The sequence below is a fragment of the Bombina bombina genome, chromosome 4 (assembly GCF_027579735.1).
Source record: "Bombina bombina isolate aBomBom1 chromosome 4, aBomBom1.pri, whole genome shotgun sequence".
In the NCBI taxonomy this organism is placed as follows: domain Eukaryota; kingdom Metazoa; phylum Chordata; class Amphibia; order Anura; family Bombinatoridae; genus Bombina; species Bombina bombina.
This window is the reverse complement of record NC_069502.1, coordinates 228740074-228764614: the sequence shown is the minus strand read 5'-3', so window position 1 is coordinate 228764614 and position 24541 is coordinate 228740074. Positions and strand designations below refer to the sequence as shown.

Below are 24541 nucleotides of genomic sequence, written 5' to 3'. Positions count from 1 at the left end.
CGGGCCTCTGCCCTTTCTCAAGCCAAGTGATTAGTACATAATCCAACTCCACCTTTTATAGGCAGTCCATGTGACACAACACAGGTGTAAATAATTACAATTGTGATAATACATATTCTTTCAACAGAATAAAAATAATCAATAAACAGTGATTTTGTTTCATAATCATAACTATGCATTTTTTATACAAAAAACCTTGTGATTTTCAATTTATGTAATTCTTTAAACACCTTCTTATTATTAAATATTTAGTGTTACTGTGAGGAAAATATAAAGTGACCTTAACATTTCATTATCTTATCTGTGAATTATGTGAGATAATTTCATGTTAGTGATTTTTCATTACCATTCATTTATACTATTTAAAAAAATCTTTATTTTATTAAAAACAGTAATCAAACTAACAACTAAATTCTAATCTTGCAAGATATGTTTTATCTCTGATGGATGTTAAACAGGGGAATGCATACACTCTAATATTATTTACTCTATGTAAACCATAACAACAGCATTCAAAATAAAATCCTTATATTTTTTCAAACATCCTATTTTTATATTATGTTATTCAGCACATCTCTTTTTTCAAGTTGTTCTCTTTTCTTTATGTGAATCTTGATCTAAATCATAGAAAGAAAGTTTACAGTAAATTATCACAATCAACTCATTATAGAAACAAGAACAGGTTATAGTCTTTATTTAAACCTTTAGGGTGCATACTTTCTAGTCTATTGATCCAAATAACCTCTCTCTGCTGTAGTTTTTTAACCCTATCCTGTCCCCTTCTCTGTATTGGAACATGTTCAAGGATTTGAAACCTTAACTGGTTAACATTATGGTTTTTCTCTTTAAAGTGTGCAGATACAGGTAAATCTGAAATGGCCTTACGTATGGTGTATTTGTGTTGTGTGAGTCTGTCTTTCATTTTTTGGGTAGTTTCCCCTATGTATATTAATCCACAGGGACATTTTAGAGAATATATGACATGATCCGTTTGACAAGTAAACAAACCATTAATCCTATACTTTTTACCCGTGTATGGGTGGACAACCTCACTGCCTTTGATCACACAGCTACAATGTGAACAATTATAACAGGGAAAAGTGCCTTTCTTTTTTGAAAATGACATTCTTGTCTTACTACTACCTATGTCGGTTTTGATTAAATAGTCCTTTAGGTTTTTAGGTCTTTTGTATGATAGCAATGGAAAAGATTGAAATTCTTTTATATCCTGATAATTGTTTTTTAAAATATGCCAATGTTTTTTGACAATACCAGATATCTGCTTACTATTGACATTGTATGTGCTTACAAATGGAATTCTCTCCATCTGTTTGTTTTTCAATGTTTTTTGTAAAAGTTGATTACGAGGGATTTGATTGACCTTTTTTAATTCATCATCTAATATTTTTATCGGGTAACCCCTTTGTTTAAATTTTTGTCCCATTTCAAGTAACCTTCTATTGCATACATCTTCATCACTCACTATTCGTTTAACACGAATGTATTGTGATTTCGGTAGAGATTTAATTGTATTTTCTGGATGACAACTTGTATATGATAGAAACGTATTTTTATCAGTTTTTTTAACAAAAAGATCAGTTTTAAACTTATTTTCTTCTATTGCTACAGTCACATCCAGAAAATCAATACATTTTCTATCATACTGCATAGTAAATTCAATATTAGCCGGGTTTGAATTGATTTGTTTAAGAAACACCTCAAGAGTATCTTCATTGCCTAACCATATCATAAATACATCGTCTATATAGCGCCACCATACGCACGCATGCTGTTTAAACAGTTCATTAGAATAGATGAAATCATCTTCAAATGTGCCCATATATATGCCTGCGTATGGTGGCGCCATATTAGCACCCATAGCGGTGCCTCTCTTTTGCCGGTAGTACATGTCACCAAATAGAAAATAATTGTTGTTCAATACAAATGCCAATAATTCAATTATGAAATTAATTTGTGAACCTGTATATATTTGTTCCTTAACCAAGTATTGTTTCACTGATTGTACACCCCCTACATGGGGAATACTTGTGTATAGATTTTTAACGTCTAAGGTGACTAGAATAGGGTTTTCTTGGCCATTTAGTTTAATCTCATTAAGCCTATTGAGGAATTCAGTAGAATCCTCCAAATAAGATGATAGTTTGGACACTATTGGTTTAAGTATTTTATCTAGAAAAGTGGCTATATTTGACAAGACTGAATCAACGCTTGCCACAATGGGGCGTCCCGGTGGATTAATGAGGGACTTGTGGATTTTAGGAAGTATATATATCAGGGGAGTGATACATTCTTTCTTTAGCAAATATTGACTTAGTTTCTGGTCAATGATACCTTTATCTAGGGCATTTTGGACAATAACTTTCAATTCATTTTGTATTGTTTTTAATGGATTATTTTCAAGCTTTTCATATACCTCGGTGTCCCTTAATTGATTGTTTATTTCTTCTATGTATTTTGTTTTATCCATGATTATAATTGCCCCGCCCTTATCCGCTTTTTTAATAATTATATCAGGGTTATTTATAATTTTATTAAGGGATTGTTTCTCCTCAACTGTTAAATTATACTTCATTTGTATCCCCTTATGTATTCTGATATTATATTTAAATTTTTCTATATCCTTATTTACCAATGTGATATACGTTTCAATAGGATGATAATTTGTAGGCGGAATAAAGCTAGACTTAGCAGTTAAATCAAAATCTGAGAATTTCAAACAATCAACATTAACAGTATTTAAATTTACAGCGTTATACGGTATTCTAGAAAAGTGAGCTTTAAGACGCAATTGTCTAAAGAATCTATATAGCTCAATGTCCAAGTCCATACAATTAATGGTGTTACTAGGGCAAAAGCCCAAACCCTTATTGAGTAAGTTCAATTCCCCTTCGGTGAACGGTACCTGTGATATGTTAATCACTAAATCATTTACCGTTTCACCCGACGTCCTTTCGGTGGCCGACTTGCGTTGTATTATCACAATTGTAATTATTTACACCTGTGTTGTGTCACATGGACTGCCTATAAAAGGTGGAGTTGGATTATGTACTAATCACTTGGCTTGAGAAAGGGCAGAGGCCCGAAACGTCGCCTGTATTTCACTGCTTGTAATAAAAATGTTATAAAGAAACAACTTGGAGTGCTGCAGCCATTTCTATTTTGCATATTAATACCTGTCAAGGTGAGACAGCGGCTGCTTGCACCCCTACCGAGGACAGAATTGGTGCTGGACGTTAACTTGTTTGTATAACCTATTCACCAGTCATTAGCACAATTCTTAACAAAATTATTCTATATACAAGCTATGGAGATTCAACAAGATGTGTTTACGTTCTCTGATGTGGAGGCTGCAGCTATTGCCACTCTTGTAAGAGGCCCACGGGACTTTCTGGCTATCCCAGATACAGACCTATGTTCTAAACAGTGGGAACGTGAAAAAAAGAAAGAGGTGAATTGGGAATTACATTCCTCTACTCTTGCTGAATATTACAAGTTGCGCCGAATCCCAAGAGGCCTGAGAGTGTCATTAAGACCGACACTCTTTATGGAAGACAAAGAATACTGTTCAACCTTTGAAAAGATTCTTAACAAGTGTTCCTTTGATCTTATGATTCTGACAATACAACGTATACAAAAAGAGATACAAACGAACCAACAAAAGATACAAGCTTTGGAGGTCAGTTTACAGGAAAAATTGTCCACCACTGATTTCAATACCTTGAAGGCTGACTTGGATACAAAATTGGATGAATTTAGAAAAGGCAATGAAGAAAAGAAAAGAATCAAGTTCTCTAGAGATGCGGACGATTACCTGTATGGTCACGTGTACAGATGGGAATCCCGCGAGACGCGAATGCCCAGAGGTGACGTCAGACGCCAGAGTCGTCGAGGAAGAGAACGCCAAACACGATCTGAGGCTAGCGATTCATCACGAAACAACTCAGTGGGGACTATCTCCCAGTTCCAGTCTCCCTCTCCTTCTTCTTTTTCCCTACAGGTACCGGGCCAAGACGGAGGCGGAGGGGCGGCCGAAAATACCAGAGGCAACGCAAGTCGGCCACCGAAAGGACGTCGGGTGAAACGGTAAATGATTTAGTGATTAACATATCACAGGTACCGTTCACCGAAGGGGAATTGAACTTACTCAATAAGGGTTTGGGCTTTTGCCCTAGTAACACCATTAATTGTATGGACTTGGACATTGAGCTATATAGATTCTTTAGACAATTGCGTCTTAAAGCTCACTTTTCTAGAATACCGTATAACGCTGTAAATTTAAATACTGTTAATGTTGATTGTTTGAAATTCTCAGATTTTGATTTAACTGCTAAGTCTAGCTTTATTCCGCCTACAAATTATCATCCTATTGAAACGTATATCACATTGGTAAATAAGGATATAGAAAAACTTAAATATAATATCAGAATACATAAGGGGATACAAATGAAGTATAATTTAACAGTTGAGGAGAAACAATCCCTTAATAAAATTATAAATAACCCTGATATAATTATTAAAAAAGCGGATAAGGGCGGGGCAATTATAATCATGGATAAAACAAAATACATAGAAGAAATAAACAATCAATTAAGGGACACCGAGGTATATGAAAAGCTTGAAAATAATCCATTAAAAACAATACAAAATGAATTGAAAGTTATTGTCCAAAATGCCCTAGATAAAGGTATCATTGACCAGAAACTAAGTCAATATTTGCTAAAGAAAGAATGTATCACTCCCCTGATATATATACTTCCTAAAATCCACAAGTCCCTCATTAATCCACCGGGACGCCCCATTGTGGCAAGCGTTGATTCAGTCTTGTCAAATATAGCCACTTTTCTAGATAAAATACTTAAACCAATAGTGTCCAAACTATCATCTTATTTGGAGGATTCTACTGAATTCCTCAATAGGCTTAATGAGATTAAACTAAATGGCCAAGAAAACCCTATTCTAGTCACCTTAGACGTTAAAAATCTATACACAAGTATTCCCCATGTAGGGGGTGTACAATCAGTGAAACAATACTTGGTTAAGGAACAAATATATACAGGTTCACAAATTAATTTCATAATTGAATTATTGGCATTTGTATTGAACAACAATTATTTTCTATTTGGTGACATGTACTACCGGCAAAAGAGAGGCACCGCTATGGGTGCTAATATGGCGCCACCATACGCAGGCATATATATGGGCACATTTGAAGATGATTTCATCTATTCTAATGAACTGTTTAAACAGCATGCGTGCGTATGGTGGCGCTATATAGACCATGTATTTATGATATGGTTAGGCAATGAAGATACTCTTGAGGTGTTTCTTAAACAAATCAATTCAAACCCGGCTAATATTGAATTTACTATGCAGTATGATAGAAAATGTATTGATTTTCTGGATGTGACTGTAGCAATAGAAGAAAATAAGTTTAAAACTGATCTTTTTGTTAAAAAAACTGATAAAAATACGTTTCTATCATATACAAGTTGTCATCCAGAAAATACAATTAAATCTCTACCGAAATCACAATACATTCGTGTTAAACGAATAGTGAGTGATGAAGATGTATGCAATAGAAGGTTACTTGAAATGGGACAAAAATTTAAACAAAGGGGTTACCCGATAAAAATATTAGATGATGAATTAAAAAAGGTCAATCAAATCCCTCGTAATCAACTTTTACAAAAAACATTGAAAAACAAACAGATGGAGAGAATTCCATTTGTAAGCACATACAATGTCAATAGTAAGCAGATATCTGGTATTGTCAAAAAACATTGGCATATTTTAAAAAACAATTATCAGGATATAAAAGAATTTCAATCTTTTCCATTGCTATCATACAAAAGACCTAAAAACCTAAAGGACTATTTAATCAAAACCGACATAGGTAGTAGTAAGACAAGAATGTCATTTTCAAAAAAGAAAGGCACTTTTCCCTGTTATAATTGTTCACATTGTAGCTGTGTGATCAAAGGCAGTGAGGTTGTCCACCCATACACGGGTAAAAAGTATAGGATTAATGGTTTGTTTACTTGTCAAACGGATCATGTCATATATTCTCTAAAATGTCCCTGTGGATTAATATACATAGGGGAAACTACCCAAAAAATGAAAGACAGACTCACACAACACAAATACACCATACGTAAGGCCATTTCAGATTTACCTGTATCTGCACACTTTAAAGAGAAAAACCATAATGTTAACCAGTTAAGGTTTCAAATCCTTGAACATGTTCCAATACAGAGAAGGGGACAGGATAGGGTTAAAAAACTACAGCAGAGAGAGGTTATTTGGATCAATAGACTAGAAAGTATGCACCCTAAAGGTTTAAATAAAGACTATAACCTGTTCTTGTTTCTATAATGAGTTGATTGTGATAATTTACTGTAAACTTTCTTTCTATGATTTAGATCAAGATTCACATAAAGAAAAGAGAACAACTTGAAAAAAGAGATGTGCTGAATAACATAATATAAAAATAGGATGTTTGAAAAAATATAAGGATTTTATTTTGAATGCTGTTGTTATGGTTTACATAGAGTAAATAATATTAGAGTGTATGCATTCCCCTGTTTAACATCCATCAGAGATAAAACATATCTTGCAAGATTAGAATTTAGTTGTTAGTTTGATTACTGTTTTTAATAAAATAAAGATTTTTTTAAATAGTATAAATGAATGGTAATGAAAAATCACTAACATGAAATTATCTCACATAATTCACAGATAAGATAATGAAATGTTAAGGTCACTTTATATTTTCCTCACAGTAACACTAAATATTTAATAATAAGAAGGTGTTTAAAGAATTACATAAATTGAAAATCACAAGGTTTTTTGTATAAAAAATGCATAGTTATGATTATGAAACAAAATCACTGTTTATTGATTATTTTTATTCTGTTGAAAGAATATGTATTATCACAATTGTAATTATTTACACCTGTGTTGTGTCACATGGACTGCCTATAAAAGGTGGAGTTGGATTATGTACTAATCACTTGGCTTGAGAAAGGGCAGAGGCCCGAAACGTCGCCTGTATTTCACTGCTTGTAATAAAAATGTTATAAAGAAACAACTTGGAGTGCTGCAGCCATTTCTATTTTGCATATATATATATATATATATATATAAATATGTCATAATAAAAAATATTCGTAACGTGATTTGTGTTAACATGGCATCGGGTTAGCACACATGAAGAATTACTAATCTTTAAGCGCATTCTTGAAATATTAAATATAAAAAAATTTACAAATATAATTATTAAAAACCAGTGGGAAAGCCTGCCCAGAGGGCAGTCTATTGTGGTGACGGAACCACCGAACCACCCTGCCATTTTTGGAATCCACCTGGATGCAGCTATTGGCTGATTTGATTCTTCAAATCCAAATCAGCCAATACGATGAGAGCTACTGAAATCCTATTGGCTGTTTAAATCAGCCAATAGGATTTCAGTAGCTCTCATCCTATTGGCTGATTTGAATTTGAAGAATCAAATCAGCCAATAGGAATTCAAGGGACGCCATCTTTAATTGCGTACCATGAATTCACTATTTTAGTGTAAGGCGGTGATCGTACGAATAGGCTCCTCCTCGCTCCATGGCTCCGCGGTCGCCAGTCTTCAGTTCCATGGTCACCGATCTTCAGTTCCAGGATCGCCGGTCTTCAGTTCCAGAGTCACCGGTTTTCAGCTCCAGGGTCTCCGGTCTTCAGCTCCACCCTCCGCTCCATGCCGGATTGTTCCTGGAAGAAGAAAGAAGAGGTCGTCGCTTGGAAGAAGACTTCACCACCTGGGACAGGACCTTCTCCGCCCGACTTCAGGAATGGTGAGTACCAACCTGGGGGTTAGACTTAGCTTTTTTTAAGGTTTTTTTGGGGGGTTTGTTTTATTTAAATTAGGGATGGGAAGTAAAGGAGCTAAATGCCCTTTTAAGGGCAATGCCCAAACAAATTCTCTTTTTAGGGCAATGGGTAGTTTAGGTTTTTTTAGTGTTAGGTTCTTTTATTTTGGGGGGTTTTGTGGGTGGGGGTTAGGGGGAACTTTGTGTATTTTTAATGTAGAAGAGCTGTTTATATTGAGGCAATGCCCTGCAAAAAGCTTTTTTAAAGGCTACTGGCACTTTATTCTTAGATTAGGGGGTGTTTTTAGGGGGGGGGGGCTTTTTTATTTTCATAGGGATTAGGTTTAATTTTGTAAACTTTGGTAATTTGTTTTTTATTTTCTGTAATAGATTTTTTTTATTTTCTGTAACTTATTTGTTTATTTTAAGTTGTGCTGCTGCATCTTTGACTTTGTGTATATTGGGGGCTGCTGGCATAAGGCCTGACAGCAAGCACACTTACACTTGTGCTGAATTAATCTGCTTGACTATGATGTACCTTACACCAGGTGTACCTACTAATGGCCTGCAGGCTATGTGAGTGCAATATGTGACCACTTACCTGTCATCAGAGGCACCGGGCAAAAATTAGGGAAGGGCCCCATTGTCTCACACTGACCTAAATGTATTCAAATTTATGAAAATAGTAGCCTCCCTGCCCCTACCAGGCCCAGCCCCACCCCCCCAACATCAAGGACCAGAGAAAGGGCACCCAAGCTCAAGGGCCAGAGCCCACACTCCATGGCCCTCACAGCAACAGACCCCCAACAGGGCCCCCCACTCTCTAGGGCCACCGAGAAACAAACCTGACATCCTAGCACAAGGCAACCACTCTGGGGCTAGGGCCCCCACTAAACCAACACTTAACTGCTTAGTTACTGATAGGGCAGCTGTCAGTCCCAGCTTAAGAAGCACACCAGGAGCAATGGAGATGCCATTTGTGGGTCCAGGTCCTATTTTCCCAGCTGATCAGTCCGCCCCTTCCTGTCATGCATCCATTATACCGTGCATTCCAGCTTTAAAAGAAAACTGTTCCCAGTAAATAGCCCATCCAGTGCTGTATGTGTGACAGCAGAGGATCTAAATGTGACCCGTGGAGGAGAATAAGGGACTAGCCCTGCAACAGCTGTGGCAGGCTTGTGACTAACTCCTCACTTGAAGTGATTATGTCACTACCCAATACTCCTAATCTTCCCTCTGTCCCAGAAAGCAGCTCTCTGAGGGGAAAAATGGGCTTCAAACCAGTCTGAGGACACATCTCAATGAACAAACTGGAGCACTTCAACTATTTATCTTTCTACTGTAGAGGCAAAGATAAGACTGGTTTACCAGTGTGGTAGGAGGCTTTACAAGCTCTTGAAGTTTAGGGTATCTTTACCTCCTCCCAGGGCCGGCGCTTGTGTAAGGCAGGATAGGCACCTGCCTTAGGGTGCCCCCAGCAGGGGGGCGCCGAGAGCAGGAGGCGCCGAGGTGGATCTGCCTGAGGCTGAAAGTGTGAGTAAAAATGTTTGTTGTCATGCGCCGCGGCTGCCTGTAGGGTGCGCACACACAGGAGGATTCATGACACAGCTCAGTCAGCAGCATTAATCTATCTGCGTCCCTGGCTGCAAGCCTGCAACTTCCTAGGCTACATGAGCTTTCCACGATGAGGACAGGGTTTTGTGTGTGTAAGAGTGAGTGACACAGCACACAGGGGCCAAGGGTTGCCAGGTTCAGGGATTTGACCGGACAGTCCGTTTTCAGTAAAAAAAAACTGACAGTTTTTAATGTGTGCACAATTGTTTTAGCTCTCTGCAATTCTGCCTATCCGATTTCTTCCACCTTTTGTTCAGGAAGAGTGCATGGGGTTGATAGGGAACTACCGTGTATGTTGTTACTCACTTTCAGAGACATTAAAGCTAACAGGTCTCTGTCCATGCCGCATAGGAGGGGCGTCTTCAACAGTCAACTTATAGAGAGAAACAATAAATTAATGGGGGAAGGAGGATAAGGAAGCCAGCAGCGTGGAATGTCTGCTCGTTTTTTGTTTTTTTTTAAGCATCTGTGCTCCCTGACATATTAGCTGCCTGCAACTGACCTACACCTTCCTGCCCTGCTTTTTCTATAATGTAAGAGCCAGGCTGTGAACCTTACTACAGTTTGTGTATTCCTTGTCATTACTTTAGTCTAGGAAATCAAAGTATTTAACCCCATGCTCACCATAGAGGGCTGTCATACCTTATGTAGTAGTAGATGTGCAGCCCTCTCAGGCAGTCAAGTGCTTAAATAATTGATCTCCAAGTTTACTTATTATAATAATAATATTAATAATAATATAATTTTATGCAAACACCTTTAATTATTTAAACACTGCAATAAAATGTTAAATGGTCTATTCATCCTCAAAAGGAGGGTTAATATTTTAATTGTATCTCTTTTTTGGGGGTTTTATAGTACAATTAATATATTTATCTAAATTTTCTATTAAAATTTTGGGCTAGTTTTTCCCCTTAAATGGTAAATGTTTTCCGTGTGTGTGTGTGTTTGTGTATCTATTGTTTTTAATAACTATAAATATATATAAATCCCCCATGGGTGTGTATATAATTCTTTTAATACCCCACCGCTGCATCCCTCCAGTTCTTAGCTTTGGTGTCCAGTATTTTTGTGGAGGACACCTGGCAAACCTGGCCAACGGCGGCAGAGCAAGTGCGGCCGGGCAGCCCAGGCGTGGAATTGTTAGTGACTGGTGATAATTATGAACTGAAGTTTGGCAAGTGGCTACCTGCCTTCTGTTATATATATTGGTCCATACTAGCTGCGTCCCTGTGGTTAAAAGTTTTTAATATGCGTTTGTGTAGTATGTTCTGTTAATGCTCCAGGTGTATAATTATTCAACGTGGCTTACATTAGTTCAATGTGCTTGTCCTAATGCACCCCCACACACATACATACATACATACAAACATACATACATACATTTACATATAATAACATACACACCCACACACCCATACATACACACATATACTACTCACACACATATGCACCATTACACACACACTTGCATACAAACACATACATACACATTCACACACTACAAACATACACGCATACACTCACACACCATTACACACACACACACACACACACACACACACACATACACACACACGTACACACACACTTACATACACACACTTACATACACACACTTAAATACAAACACATACATTCACACACATGCACAGATAGACAGACATACACACATAAAAACAGACACACACATACAGGCATGCCTACACACACACACACACACGCATGTCTGCACACACACATACATACATACATACATACATTCATTCACTACTCAAACACTGGCACACACACATAAACACCCAAATGGGAAATTAGAATCTCTATAATTATAGATACATTAGTTAGCTGTAGGTTTTGTTAGCACATCTCTGTAACAGTTTGTAATCAGGAAGGGGGGCGGCAAAATGTATCCTCGCCTGTGTGGCCAAAAATCCTAGCACCGGCCCTGCCTCCTCCTAGTGGCATTCCCAAGACAAATGACTTGTGGACTCTCACCACCTTTATGAAAGAAAATCCTTTACTGTAAGTTGAATTTACATAATTACTAAAAGTGCAGGCAAGTCAGGAGACTTAAAGGGAACCACAACACCTGCTTGAAATGTTTTAATTTAACCTTTTCTTATTATCCAAAATAAACTGACTTTAATGCTGTATGCAGCCTTTTTCTTACCACATTCTGTTGTAGATAAAAGCTTTACAATTTAGACGTTGATCTGATCTGCAGCACTGGATGTGTTATGTATGCTGCCATCTTGTAACGTACTTTCCACAACAATGTGTCACGTGATGTGCACGGCACCTTCTATTACTAAATCATAGTGAGCCCTGCAGTGTCTGACAAGAACGGCTTCAGGCACTGTTATGTTTATAAATAGCTCAAACAGTGAAGGAAGTGTGAGGGGGGAGGAGAGGGAGGTACAGGGGGAAAAAAGACTCCATAGAACATATGTAAGGAAGATGAAAGCAAATGTATCTTGTTACAATTTTTTATGCAGCGTGAGTTTGCTTTCTATCTTCCCCTGTGCCTCCCTCTCCACCTCTCCTCCCCCTCACACTTCCTTCCCTGCTCGTGCTATTTATAAACATAACAGTGCCTGAATCCATTTTTTGTCAGACACTGCAGGGCATACTATGATTTAGTAATAGAAGGTGCCATGCCTTCAGTAAAATTTGATTTGAATTGATTCTTGAGTGTCTGCCCAATTTCTTCTACATATATCTTACACCTGTGGACAAGGTGGGGATTGTGACACTCCTGCTGGAAGGTTCAACTCCCTCTATGCTGTGAAAAGCTGTGAATGCTGAATTTTGTCCTGGTTGAGGTGAGGACCCTTCTTAGTGCTACATTGCACTGCTCCTGTTTAAAGGTATGGCGGAAAAAAACAGTACTCCTAGTTCTACCTCTGAATCTGAGGTTTTTTCCTATTCTGAAGAGGATGCTGCATGCATTGCCACATTTGCCCTGGGACCCAGAGAATTTCTAACGGCACCTGATAAAGAACTATTTTCTAAAGATTTGGAGAAACTTGTTAAGACAGTGTAGTATTCAGCTACATTCTTCTACGTTGGCTGAATACCATCGGGTTAAATGCATTCCAAGAGGAATGCGCTCAAGACTTCAACCTACCTTCTTTAAAGACAATGCTGAATTTTGTCAAAGGTACCAACAAATTTTGAATAAATGCTCTTTCGATTTGATGATTTTGAACATTGAGTTTTCTAAGATAGAGTTACTTACCCTGGAAGAAAAAGTCAGATCACAGGAGGAACTACTCCGTGAGGCTTCGACCGAGGATGACTTCAAACAGCTGGTTCAAGCAGCTAAAGATGGCACGGCGGCGTTCCGGAAGGAAGTGGAGGAACGTAAGCGCCGGAAGTTCAGACGTGATGAGTCTGACTACACAGCCGGGAATGTCTATCGTTGGCAGTCGGGAGGCTTTCAGAACCGGCCCCGGGCAAAAGCATGGAAGCCACAGTGGGGGAAAAAAGCCTCTAATGATCCAGCCTCTACTGAAGTGAGTTCTTCCTCAACTTCCTCGGGGGACGACAGTCCAACTCCAAACAAAGGAGGCGACGGAGCTAAAAGCGAACAAGGAAGTCAGGGACAGGGCATGCAACGGCGAACACGCTGATTAAAGAAATAGGTAACGTAGACAATGTCATTAACATTTCTAGCCATGTACTTACTGCTGCGGAACTTTCTGTTTTGTCTAAGGGACTTACATACTGCCCTGTTGAGGAAGTGGACACTTTTCAACTACAATTAGATTTACACCGATTATACAGGACAATTAAATTGAAAGCTTTTTTGGGGAATCAGAGCCCACCATTGACACTGGCTCTCAAATGGACAAATGTCATTTGGATCCATCTACATTTGGTCTATATGTTAAAAGTCAATTTACCCCTACTGTTTATAATCATTCTGTTGATACTTTTATTAATGTAATTAATAGAGAATTTGATACATTGATCAATATGTAAAACATAACTTAACTATTGCTGAAAAGGTTGCCCTTGAAAACTTAAAACATAATCCTGATGTCACTATCAAAGGGGCAGATAAGGGCGGAGCAATAGTCGTTATGGATACATCCAAATATAAAGGTGAAATTTTAAGACAACTAAGTGATCAAAAGGAGATTCTCAATAAGGCTGTTGATGATGAGATTATCAATGAGAAAATGTTTAATTATTTATTTAAACAGAATCCAAAAACCCCTAATTTCTATGTATTACCTAAAATACACAAGGATCTTTGTGATCCGCCTGGCAGGCCCATAGTGGCATCTATTGACTCCCTATTCAGCCGGATTTCTAAATTCTTGGAAAAAGTTCTCACTCCACTTGTAAGACAGGGTCGGTCTTTTCTAAAAGACACTGGTGACTTTTTGATTAAGATCAAGAATTTTTCTGACTTACCAGAGGACATCATTTTGGCTACTTGGGATGTAAGCAGTCTGTACACGATTATTCCCCATGTTGACGGTTTAAATAGTGCCTGGTCCTCTCTGGTGAGGTCAGAAAAATATTCTGATAGACAAATAAATGTTTTCATGGAGTTATTAGAGTTAGTTTTAACTCATAACTATGTCTCTTTTGATGACAGATTTTTTCTGCAATTACAGGGCACCTCAATGGGTTCAAATGTTGCCCCTGCCTATGCCTGCCTTTATATGGATCAATTGGAGGAACAAGTTGTTTACACTGATCCTGAATTTCATAAATGTTTGGCTTGGTGGCGCTATATAGATGATCTTTTCATTATTTGGTAGGGCGACATTGAATCCATTGAGGGGCTCCGTTTAAGAATACAGAATAAGGTGCCGGCGGTGAAATTTACCGCTAATTATCATACCAAGAGTGTTGCGGTCTTGGACACTGTGGTAATGCGAGCAGGGAATAATTTTGAAACAGACATTTTTAGAAAACCTACCAATAAAAATACATTATTGTCCCGTCAAAGCCACCACCCGCCTAGGGTATTTAAGAGTGTACCTAAATCACAATTCCTTAGAGTGAAGAGGATAGTCTCAGACCCCTTAACCTGCTCATTGCGCTTAGATGAGATTTCAGGATAGAGGTTATTCCTGTGGGGAGTTAGAGTCTATTGATCTGCAACCTAAGGATAAGGGTAATGGGATTAAGAAATTGGCCTTTGTTTCTAATTTTAGTAACATTAGTGTTAAACTACATAAAGTAATTTGTAAAAATTGGTTTATGCTAAGGGATTCTATGCCTGAAATTGGGGAATTTAAGTTTCCGCCATTTTCTTCATTTAGGAAGGGTAACTCTATTGGAAAACAGTTAGTTAAGGCAAATATAAAGCCCATGAAGAGTACACAAAAAGTCTTTCGACCTGTTGACAATGGAACTTTTCCCTGCCTCAATTGCTCTCATTGCAATAGCATTATTAAAGGCAGTACTATAAGTCATCCCTATTCAGGTAAACTTTTTCACATTAAGGGCCATTTCACTTGTAAATCATCTTATGTGGTGTATGCGCTAAAATGTCCGTGTGGACTATTATACGTTGGGGAGATGATGCAATGTCTCAAGGAGCGCCTCACCCAACATAAATCTACTATTAGAAATCCCAAAATGAGACACCTTCCTGTCCCCTATCATTTTTTTGAGAGGGGGCATCAGGTGAATCAGTTAAGGTTTATGGTATTAGACTTTGTTTCTAAGGAACTATTGGCTTTGACAGGGAAAGGATGCTGCTTAAGAAAGAAGCCATATGGATACATAGGCTCAGCACGTTACATCCTAGAGGTCTTAATAGAGAGTATCATTTAACAGGTCTGCTTTAATTTGCTTCAGTTTAGGAATGAGTGAGGGAAGAATAAGTGAAAGAAAAATCAGCATCCATATTAAAGTAATGTATGGATAAACAATTTGTTATTACAAATGATCAGTAGGAAATTAGTGATCATTTAGTGTTGTAACTATGATGTAATAGTATTAATTGAAAACTATTAAGACAATTTGGTTATTACCACTGGTGAAAACAAGGGGAATTTAAATATTCTTAACTTGCAATGATAATGGGTGTTTAATGTTATTACTTTAAAATTACACTATAGGTGTGTCTTTTTGATGATGTTATAATTGTTGATTGGGGGTGGGTCTATATGGCTATATAAGGTTTGTATTTGGCATTTGTTTGTATTGAGCCTGAGGAGGGGGTGTTTACCCCGAAACGTTGCTCTTTGTGTACTGCTGCCTTCAGTAAAATTTTATTTGAATTGATTCTTGAGTGTCTGCCCAATTTCTTCTACACATCACGTGACACAGTGTTATGGAACTTACTTTAACTCCTTAAGGACAAGACCATTTTTCAATTGTCTTACCCTTAAGTACCAGGGCTATTTTTACATTTCTGCAGTGTTTTTGTTTAGCTGTAATTTTCTTCTTACCCATTTACTGTACCCACACATATTGTACATCGTTTTTCTTGCCATTAAATGGACTTTCTAATGATACAATTATTTTCATCATATCTTATAATTTACTATAAAAAAATTATAAAATATGATGAAAAAATGAAAAAAAAACCAATACACTTTTTCTAACTTTGACCCCCAAAATCTGTTACACATCTCCAACCACCAAAAAACACCCATGGTAAATAGTTTCTAAATTTTGTCCTGAGTTTAGAAATACCCAATGTTTACATGTTCTTTGCCTTTTTTGCAAGTTATAGGGTAATAAGTACAAGTAGCACTTTGCTATTTTCAAAATTAGCGATAGTTACCTTGTAACACTGATATCTGCCAGGAATCCCTGAATATCCCTTGACATGTATATATATATATTTTTTAGTAGACAACCCAAAGTATTTATCTAGGCCCATTTTGGTATATTTCATGCCACCATTTCACCGCCAAATACGATCAAATAAAACATTTTTTCACTTTTTCACAAACTTTTTCACAAACTTTAGGTTTCTCAATGAAATTATTTACAAACAGCTTGTGCAATTATGGCACAAATGTTTTTAAATGCTTCTCTGGGATCCCCTTTGTTAAGAAATAGCAGACATATATGGCTTTGGCGTTGCTTTTTGGTAATTAGAAGGCCGCTAAATGTCACTGCACACCACACATGTATTATGTCCAGCAGTGAAGGGGTTAATTAGGGAACTTGTAGGGAGCTTGTAGGGTTAATTTTCGCTTTAGTGTAGTGTAGTAGACAACCTAAAGTATTGATGAAGGCCCATTTTGGTATATTTCATGCCACCATTTCACCGCCAAATGCGATCAAATAAAACATTTTTTCACTTTTTCACAAACTTTAGGTTTCTCACTGAAATTATTTACAAACAGTTTGTGCAATTATGGCCCAAATAGTTGCAAATGCTTCTCTGGGATCCCCTTTGTTCAGAAATAGCAGACATATATGGCTTTGGCATTGCTTTTTGGTAATTAGAAGGCCGCTAAATGCCGCTGTGCATCACACTTGTATTATGCCCAGCAGTGAAGGGGTTAATTAGGTAGCTTTTAGGGTTAATTTTAACTTTAGTGTAGAGATCAGCCTCCCATCTGACACATCTTACCCCCTGATCCCTCCCTGACCCTTCTCAAACAGCTCTCTTTCCTCCCCCACCCCACAATTGTCCCCGCCATCTTAAGTATTGGCAGAAAGTCTGCCAGTACTAAAATAAAAGCATTTTTTTTATTTAAAACCCCCCAAAAAACAACATATTCTGCTGTGTAGGATCCCCCTTAGCCCCCAACCTCCCCGATCCCCCCCAAACAGCTCTCTAACTCTCCCCCTCTACCGTATTGTCCACCATCTTGGGTACTGGCAGCTGTCTGCCAGTACCCAGTTTGCATATAATTAGCCTTTTTTAAGTATTTTTTTATTTTTTATTTATTTTTCTGTAATGTAGCTTCCCCCCCTCAATAACCTACCCCCACCCCCTCCCAGATCCCTTAGATAAAGTTGTTCCCCCTCCTCTCTCCCTCCTTCCCTTTAAAACTTTGTTCCATAGTTTAGGGCTCCCATCCTCTCCCACCCCCGTGCGCGCTCCCGCCTGCGGCCCCGTACGTGTGCCCGCATCCGTGCATGCTCTCGATGTCACCCCGCATGATCCCGCCCCCCTCTGACGCTCATTACACCAGTGATGGCTGCCCACCCGCCTCCCTGCAACGGCTCCCACCCACCAATGAACGCACCATGACTGGCCGATGCAGAGAGGGCCACAGAGTGGCCCTCTCTGCATTGGTGTGTTAAAAAAGGGATTGCAGTGATGCCTCAATATCGAGGCATCACGACAATACCGTGAAAGCATCTGGAAGTGATCAGGATCGCTTCTTACCGCTTTAAACCCCTGACGACTTACAGGACACGTCATTGGTCTTTAACGACCAGTTTGTGTATGACGTACCCTATACGACAGGTGTTGTTAAGGGGTTAAAAAATGGCAGCATACATAGAACATCCAATGCTGCATATCAACGTTTAAATTATAAAGCTTTTATCTACAACAGAATGCAGTAAGATGAGAAGACTGCATACAGCATTGTTAGTTTATTTTGCACAATTAGAAAAAGTTAGTTTAGAATATGTCAAGCAGGTGTTGTGGTTCCCTTTAACACCAAATTATTTCCACTGCCACAAGAAATTCTAGTGGAAAAATTCTGAATCCTTTATGCTTGTATGTTGCATAGTGATATTCATTTAGAGATGGTAGCTGGTTACAAAACTGAAAATTTTACCAAAATATTGACATTTTTTTCTAAGAGTATAAAGTAACTCAATGATCTTATAATTTTGACAGGTGGAAAAGGTAATGCCCAGCAACACCTTTTACTTCACAATCCTACGGAACCCAATTGATGTCATGGAATCTTCTTTCTCTTATTTCAGAACAAGAAACGCATTCGGCAAAGCTAAGAACCTGGAGGACTTTCTCAAAAACAGCTCTGTATTCTACCATCCTAATGCAAATATTAGTTTTTTTGCCAAAAACTTTATGACCTTTGACCTGGGGTTTGATCATAATGGGATAGAGAACAGTAAGCACTTTCTTTTAACCTGCCGAATGGTAGAAGCCACATTTAATTTGGTGTTGATTACTGAATATGTTGATGAATCATTGATTCTACTAAAGGATGCTCTGTGTTGGTCTTTGGATGATGTGGTGGCATTTCCACTCAATATCAGAAGCAATAGCAGTAAAGTGTCCTTGAGTTTGGAAACACAGCAGAAAATAAAAAAATGGAACCAGTTGGACTGGCAACTTTACAACTACTTCAATAAGACCTTCTGGAATAAAGTAGAGACATTTGGAAGAGAGCGTATGCAACGTGAGGTAGAGGAGCTTAAGAGGAAGAGGGCTTTGTTAGTTGAGACCTGTCTACTGGGTGAGGGCATTGTGGACCCAGACAACCTGCATGACAAGTCAATGATGCCATACCAGCCTGGGTTAGCAAAGATCCTTGGTTACAACTTGAAACAAACACTGAGGAAAGCTGAACAACTTATGTGCAAAAGAATGGTTACCCCAGAGATTCAATATACAGGACAATTACACACCAAACAGGAAATTAAAAAATCAGCACCCAAAGCCATACCGAGTTATAATAAAACCAGAATGAAACCCATTCTTCATAAAAAGATAAAGTGAAATGCTAACTAAACTGCTCTTTAGGAATCAGGAATAGAAAAGCTTTGAACATTTAAAACGGTGCAACGTGATAAATGGAATAAACCAGAGGTGGACCTATTGCCGGTGCAGCAGGTTAAAGGAGCTAAAGGTGGAGGCTTGGAGCTGAAAATAAAATTATTGTTTGCTAGGGTTTTTTTTTATTTTGTAGTGAATTAAGCCATGCCATACCATGTATAAAACATAAAGGAACTAAATAAACAACATTTGAGCAGGATTTATTTGGAAAGAAACAAGGATTTTATCCTTGTTTTGCGTGCAAATCATGCAGACACTCTAGCAAAAAAGCCACATTCAATTCACATGTAACTGGTAAATAATTTAAAATTCGAGATGTGATTAGGTGCACAGATAGAAATGTGGTTTACATGATAAAGTGTAAATAAGGTTTGCAGTATATACAGTAGGTGAATCAGAAAGACCAGTCAGAGAGAGGATTAGGGAGCATATTCTTTCAATAGAAAATGCAGCTGAGAAAAGAAATAAGAATTTACCAAACATTTTATAAAAGTGTAATCATTGTAATTTAAAATACTTCGCTTATATAGGTATTGCTAAACTTAAAAATTAGTGGATGGAAGGCAACACACATAAGGAACTTTTAAAGTTAGAAAGTAAACACACCTACCCCCTAGAGCAGTGCTTTCCAAACTGTGTGTCGGGACACACTAGTGTGTCAGCAGCAGTGTGTAGGTGTGTCCCTGCTTCAGCATAAATTTTTTTAATTTTTTTTTTTTTTTTAATAGTTTTTTGGTTTCTGACTTTCCACCTGCCTGCTACGCATATCACATGGTTGACACGTGATTGATACCTAGTGGGTCACAGATAATCTTAACCAATTGGCACAGCTCAGTGGAAACTGAAACTATTACCATTGGCGGATTTGGCGGCACATTGGCTCCTGACTGCACGTGTAGTCTCCTTAATTGGCTCGTGACTGCACGTGTAGTCTCCTTAATTGGCTTGTGACTGCAAGTGTAGCCAGTAAGTGGGACAGCAGTGTGTTTGCAGCGCAGGCAGTAGTCAGTCGGACTCACAGAGTTCTGAGGGTGGCAGCTTAAACACTGAGCTGAAGTCAGTGGGATTTTTTTGCAACTAGCTCCCAGTAGTGCATTGCTGCTCCTGCTCTTGATATATGGATAGGAAGTGGAAGCTCAAAAATGCTTGATGATGAAATGTGAGTGTCTTTATCTAATATTCCGAAACTGTGTTCATCCCATCAACCTCATACATCCCATTAAAATAGTAAGTAGCTGTTGGTGATATTAAACTTTTTTTAATTCTTGCACATACATACGGTTACTTGTAAATGCATTTTGTTATTATATAATTTATGTATGTGTCCGTATCTTTTAAAACAAAAGTTAGTTTAACCTCCTTTTTGCTAGTACAACTGAATTACTGTGTCGCGAAATGATTTAGGTCTACAAAGTGTGTCACCAACATGAAAAGTTTGGAAAGCTCTGCCCTAGAGGATTAAATATGGAATTTGAACTGTCTAGTCTGTTATTCTAAATATTAAATAATCAATGTCATATAATTATACCTTTTTTTCCAAGATGAAGTATGCTTTTAAAAAAAATATTTTTAAATGTTAGTACTGTTGTGGTATTATTTATATGTTCTTTTGGTTGTGCAAAATTATTATAGGATTTTAGGATTAATTAGAAGTTTTAGAAATGGGTTTTTACTTTATTATTATTTTGTAAATATACTTTAATATATACTGTATATATTTTTTTAGATTTTTTTATTGAGGTTTAACTTTCACATACAGTATATGAACATCAAGAATGTCTTACAATGCAATCATCAGCACAGTAGTAAAGAATGACATAATAATCTTGTGAAAACAGCTTGTGCATGCATACACAAATCTCTAGTAAAAAAAGATTTTGAAAAGTTGCGTGAAAATTATAAATATAGGCATGAATATAACCTTACGGCAAAACAGAAAAGTCTTATTACAGAGATACAAAATGATAAAACAATTATATTGAAATCAGCGGACAAGGGTGGGGCAATAGTCATTATGGATCGAGAGGACTATAGAAATGAGATATTTTTGCAGTTATCTAAACAAGAGAATTACAAAATGATCTCATTTGACCCCACTAGGAGAATACAGAGTAAGATACTGGAAATAGTAGCATTGGCTAAATAAATGAATATTATTACATCTCAACAAGCAAAATTCATGATTAATCCATATCCTATTATTCCAGTGTTTTATATCTTGCCAAAGATTCATAAAAATATACAGAAACCTCTGGGCCACCCAATAGTGGCTGGAACAGACTTCAATTTGTTTAAAAGAGCAATATCTGCGACTCAGTTCTCAGTCGCAGATATTGCTCTTTTAAACAAATTGAAGGTTTTTATATGTATACCTCTATCTAAGGATTAGGACTTTGGACTTCAATATACTCAAGGACTTTACTCAAATTAGACTTTTAAGGAAGAAATTACTACTTACATTTCATCAGGATTTGATAGATTTTGGACATTTTTTCATCCGTTTTTTATATTATTACTCTTTTTTCATTCAATTGTTTACAATGATGACATAAATGTTTTAATTGTTTATTATTTGATTGTTTCATAAATTGTCACACGATATGATTTTATAACCAGATATATATCAATTATTGGAAAGTTTTATTATCAGAACGGACCGGTGTGTCCCAAAGCTAATTGAATTATAGTTGGTACCAGCTTAGTTGAGCTTTAGGTTTACAAATGGTTAAACCCACTCATTTTTGATTGTATTGCATTAACTCACCCATTTTTGATTGTATTATATTATTGCACATTATACACAGGAGTATTATATATCACAAGGATTTGATTTGTTCTTATATATATATATTTTTTATCACTATTTATTCAAATTTGATAAAGGAAATTTATTTTTAGACTCATAACATGGGTCTTTCACTAAGAAACTAATCCTTTACTGGATTTTTATCTTCACAATTATATTTCTTTTCATTTTTTATATTTGAATTCATATTCTCATTTTTATTTTTATGGTTATATTGACACATACGTTTCACAATCTCATTTTTAAACATATGAGCTGTACCAATTCATTTTTGGATTATATCCATGCAGTAGGAATCAAAGGGTCATTACCCCTAGGATTTGTACTCCAGTGAGTTCACCAGTTTGGTCTAATATTCTGATCTCATTATTTGTTAATTTTTGTCAATTTTTGTCAATTTTTGTTATTTTTTATCTACGCAGATTTTATTAAATACTTGTACAAATATTTGATTTTAATATTTTGACTCCTGTGGTATATCTTAGCCAGTGGCGCTCCTATATATCCTATTTTCTGTGTTCTGTTTTTTAGACCTATTAGGGGGTCTTTATTATAGTGAGCAGATATCAGTCCTAGGCGCTGGTTACTTATTTATATATAATCATCCTAGATGGAGTCCCTTGAATTCTGATTGGCTGATAGAATTCTATCAGCCAATCGGAATTAAAGGTGAAAAAATCCTATTGGCTGATCCAATCAGCCAATAGGATTGAGCTTCAATCCTATTGGCTGATCCAATCAGCCAATAGGATTGAGCTCACATTCTATTGGCTGATTGGAACAGCCAATAGAATGCGAGCTCAATCCTATTGGCTGATTGGATCAGCCAATAGGATTGAAGCTCAATTCTATTGGCTGATTGTATCAGCCAATAGGATTTTTTCACCTTTAATTCCAATTGGCTGATAGAATTCTATCAGCCAATTGGAATTCAAGGGACACCATCTTGGATGACATCACTTAAAGGAACCTTCATTCTGGAAGAAGACTTTGATTGAATAAGATGCTCCGCCCCCGGATGTCTTGAAGATAGACCCGCTCCATGCTGGATGGATGAAGATAGAAGATGCCGTCTGGATTAAGACTTCTGCCCATCTGGAGGACCACTTCTGCAGGCTTGGATGAAGACTTCTCCTGGCTTCGTTGAGGATGGATGTCCGGTCTTCAAACTGTAAGTGGATCTTCGGGGGTTAGTGTTAGGTTTTTTAAAGGGTTTATTGGATGGGTTTTATTTTTAGATTAGGGACTTTGGGCACTTGAAAAAGAAGTTTAGACATTGCTTTTCCTATACATCTTTTAGAATACCCTCGGTCAAGAAACCTAGATTTCATCATCTCTGCATGTTTATCATATTTAGCCTCAGATGAACAATTCCTTTTCAGCCTAAGGAACTATCCAAAGGGGATTCCTCTCTTTAGATGGTCTGGTTGACTACTTTCAGCATGCAATATGCTATTTGTAGCTGTTTTCTTTCTGTAGTTCTATGTCACAATATTATTACCTTCTTTGCTGATGAGAACATCCAGAAACAGAAGATTTTTCTAATTTACCTCATAGGTCAGAAACATATATTTGTTAGTTTTATTCAATTTACCAACAAATTCTTTTAGATCTATGAGTGGACCATCCCAAAAGAGAAGGATGTCATCCACATAACGTATCCAAAGGTATACATTTTCTTAAAAGACATACTAAATTGTTCATAAATTTCCATCCTTTTGTTGTGTTTAGGATCTAGGCAATATTAAATATGTTTGAATTTATTTATGTATATATGTTCTTTCTTTATATATAACTGTAACCATACCCTAAGGATTTAAATAAATAGCATGAAGACATAATACGCTAACTAAATAGGTCCTTTCTATCACAGTGTGAAATCCGAGACACACTACAGTGTAGCTTTGAGGTACAACAACCTCATATTGTGTCACTGATATTTAAGTATCGGCCTATATGGCTTCTTTTGATGAATTGCTTGAGATACATGTGTATTAATTGGAACATTGCTCACAGTCCTAGCTTATACCGCTATATGTATTCTAGTGTGTTTCACTTTTGTATGCTTAGGATTGTGTTTGTTTTTTATTTGTATGAGACATCATGAATTTCTATTGGTTGGCCAGCACAGTGCATAAGAATGTTTTAAATGTATAGTTTTGTATATAGGAATTTTAACTCACAATGCATCTATTTTTTTAATTGTATTAATTACAATAAATTTGATATATTTGATTAAAAGAGTGCTGTATCCCCTCACTACATTCAGGATTTTCCTAAATCCTGCCCAATCTTTCTTCTTTTTACATAATATTACTTTTTTGAGGACTGCACCAATAATGATGCTACAAATTGAATTTGAATTGAGACTAATAGCTGCATTCCCCGGCCCAATACGCTCGCCTAAGCTCGCCTACCATCGCCACCACGGACCTGAACGTTCGCCAAAGTTATCAAAAAAGCTGTCAAGAAGCCGTGCACCAAGTACGGAGCGATGAGCAGCGGACTGTTGTTAACTAACAGTCATCGATCACGCTGCTCATCAGCTTCTTC

At 37.1% G+C, this 24541-nt stretch overlaps 1 protein-coding gene across 1 annotated transcript; it reads left to right on the top strand.

The window, feature by feature from the left end:
- The first annotated feature begins 13576 nt into the window (after window positions 1-13576).
- LOC128657188 (galactose-3-O-sulfotransferase 2-like) lies at window positions 13577-19381 on the top strand. Its single transcript, XM_053711440.1, has 2 exons — window positions 13577-14005; window positions 18277-19381. Exons 1-2 carry the CDS (start codon window positions 13577-13579, stop codon window positions 19123-19125), a joined length of 1278 nt encoding a protein of 425 aa, XP_053567415.1. The 3' UTR covers window positions 19126-19381.
- Window positions 19382-24541: the final 5160 nt, after the last annotated feature.

Bases quoted from the DNA above. Each gene is read 5' to 3' on its own strand.
- LOC128657188 (XM_053711440.1), top strand. From the start codon at position 13,577: ATGGATACATCCAAATATAAAGGTGAAATTTTAAGACAACTAAGTGAT. The intron at 14,006-18,276 runs GTGAGGTCAGAA...TAATTTTGACAG, and splicing joins ATAGTGCCTGGTCCTCTCTG to GTGGAAAAGGTAATGCCCAG.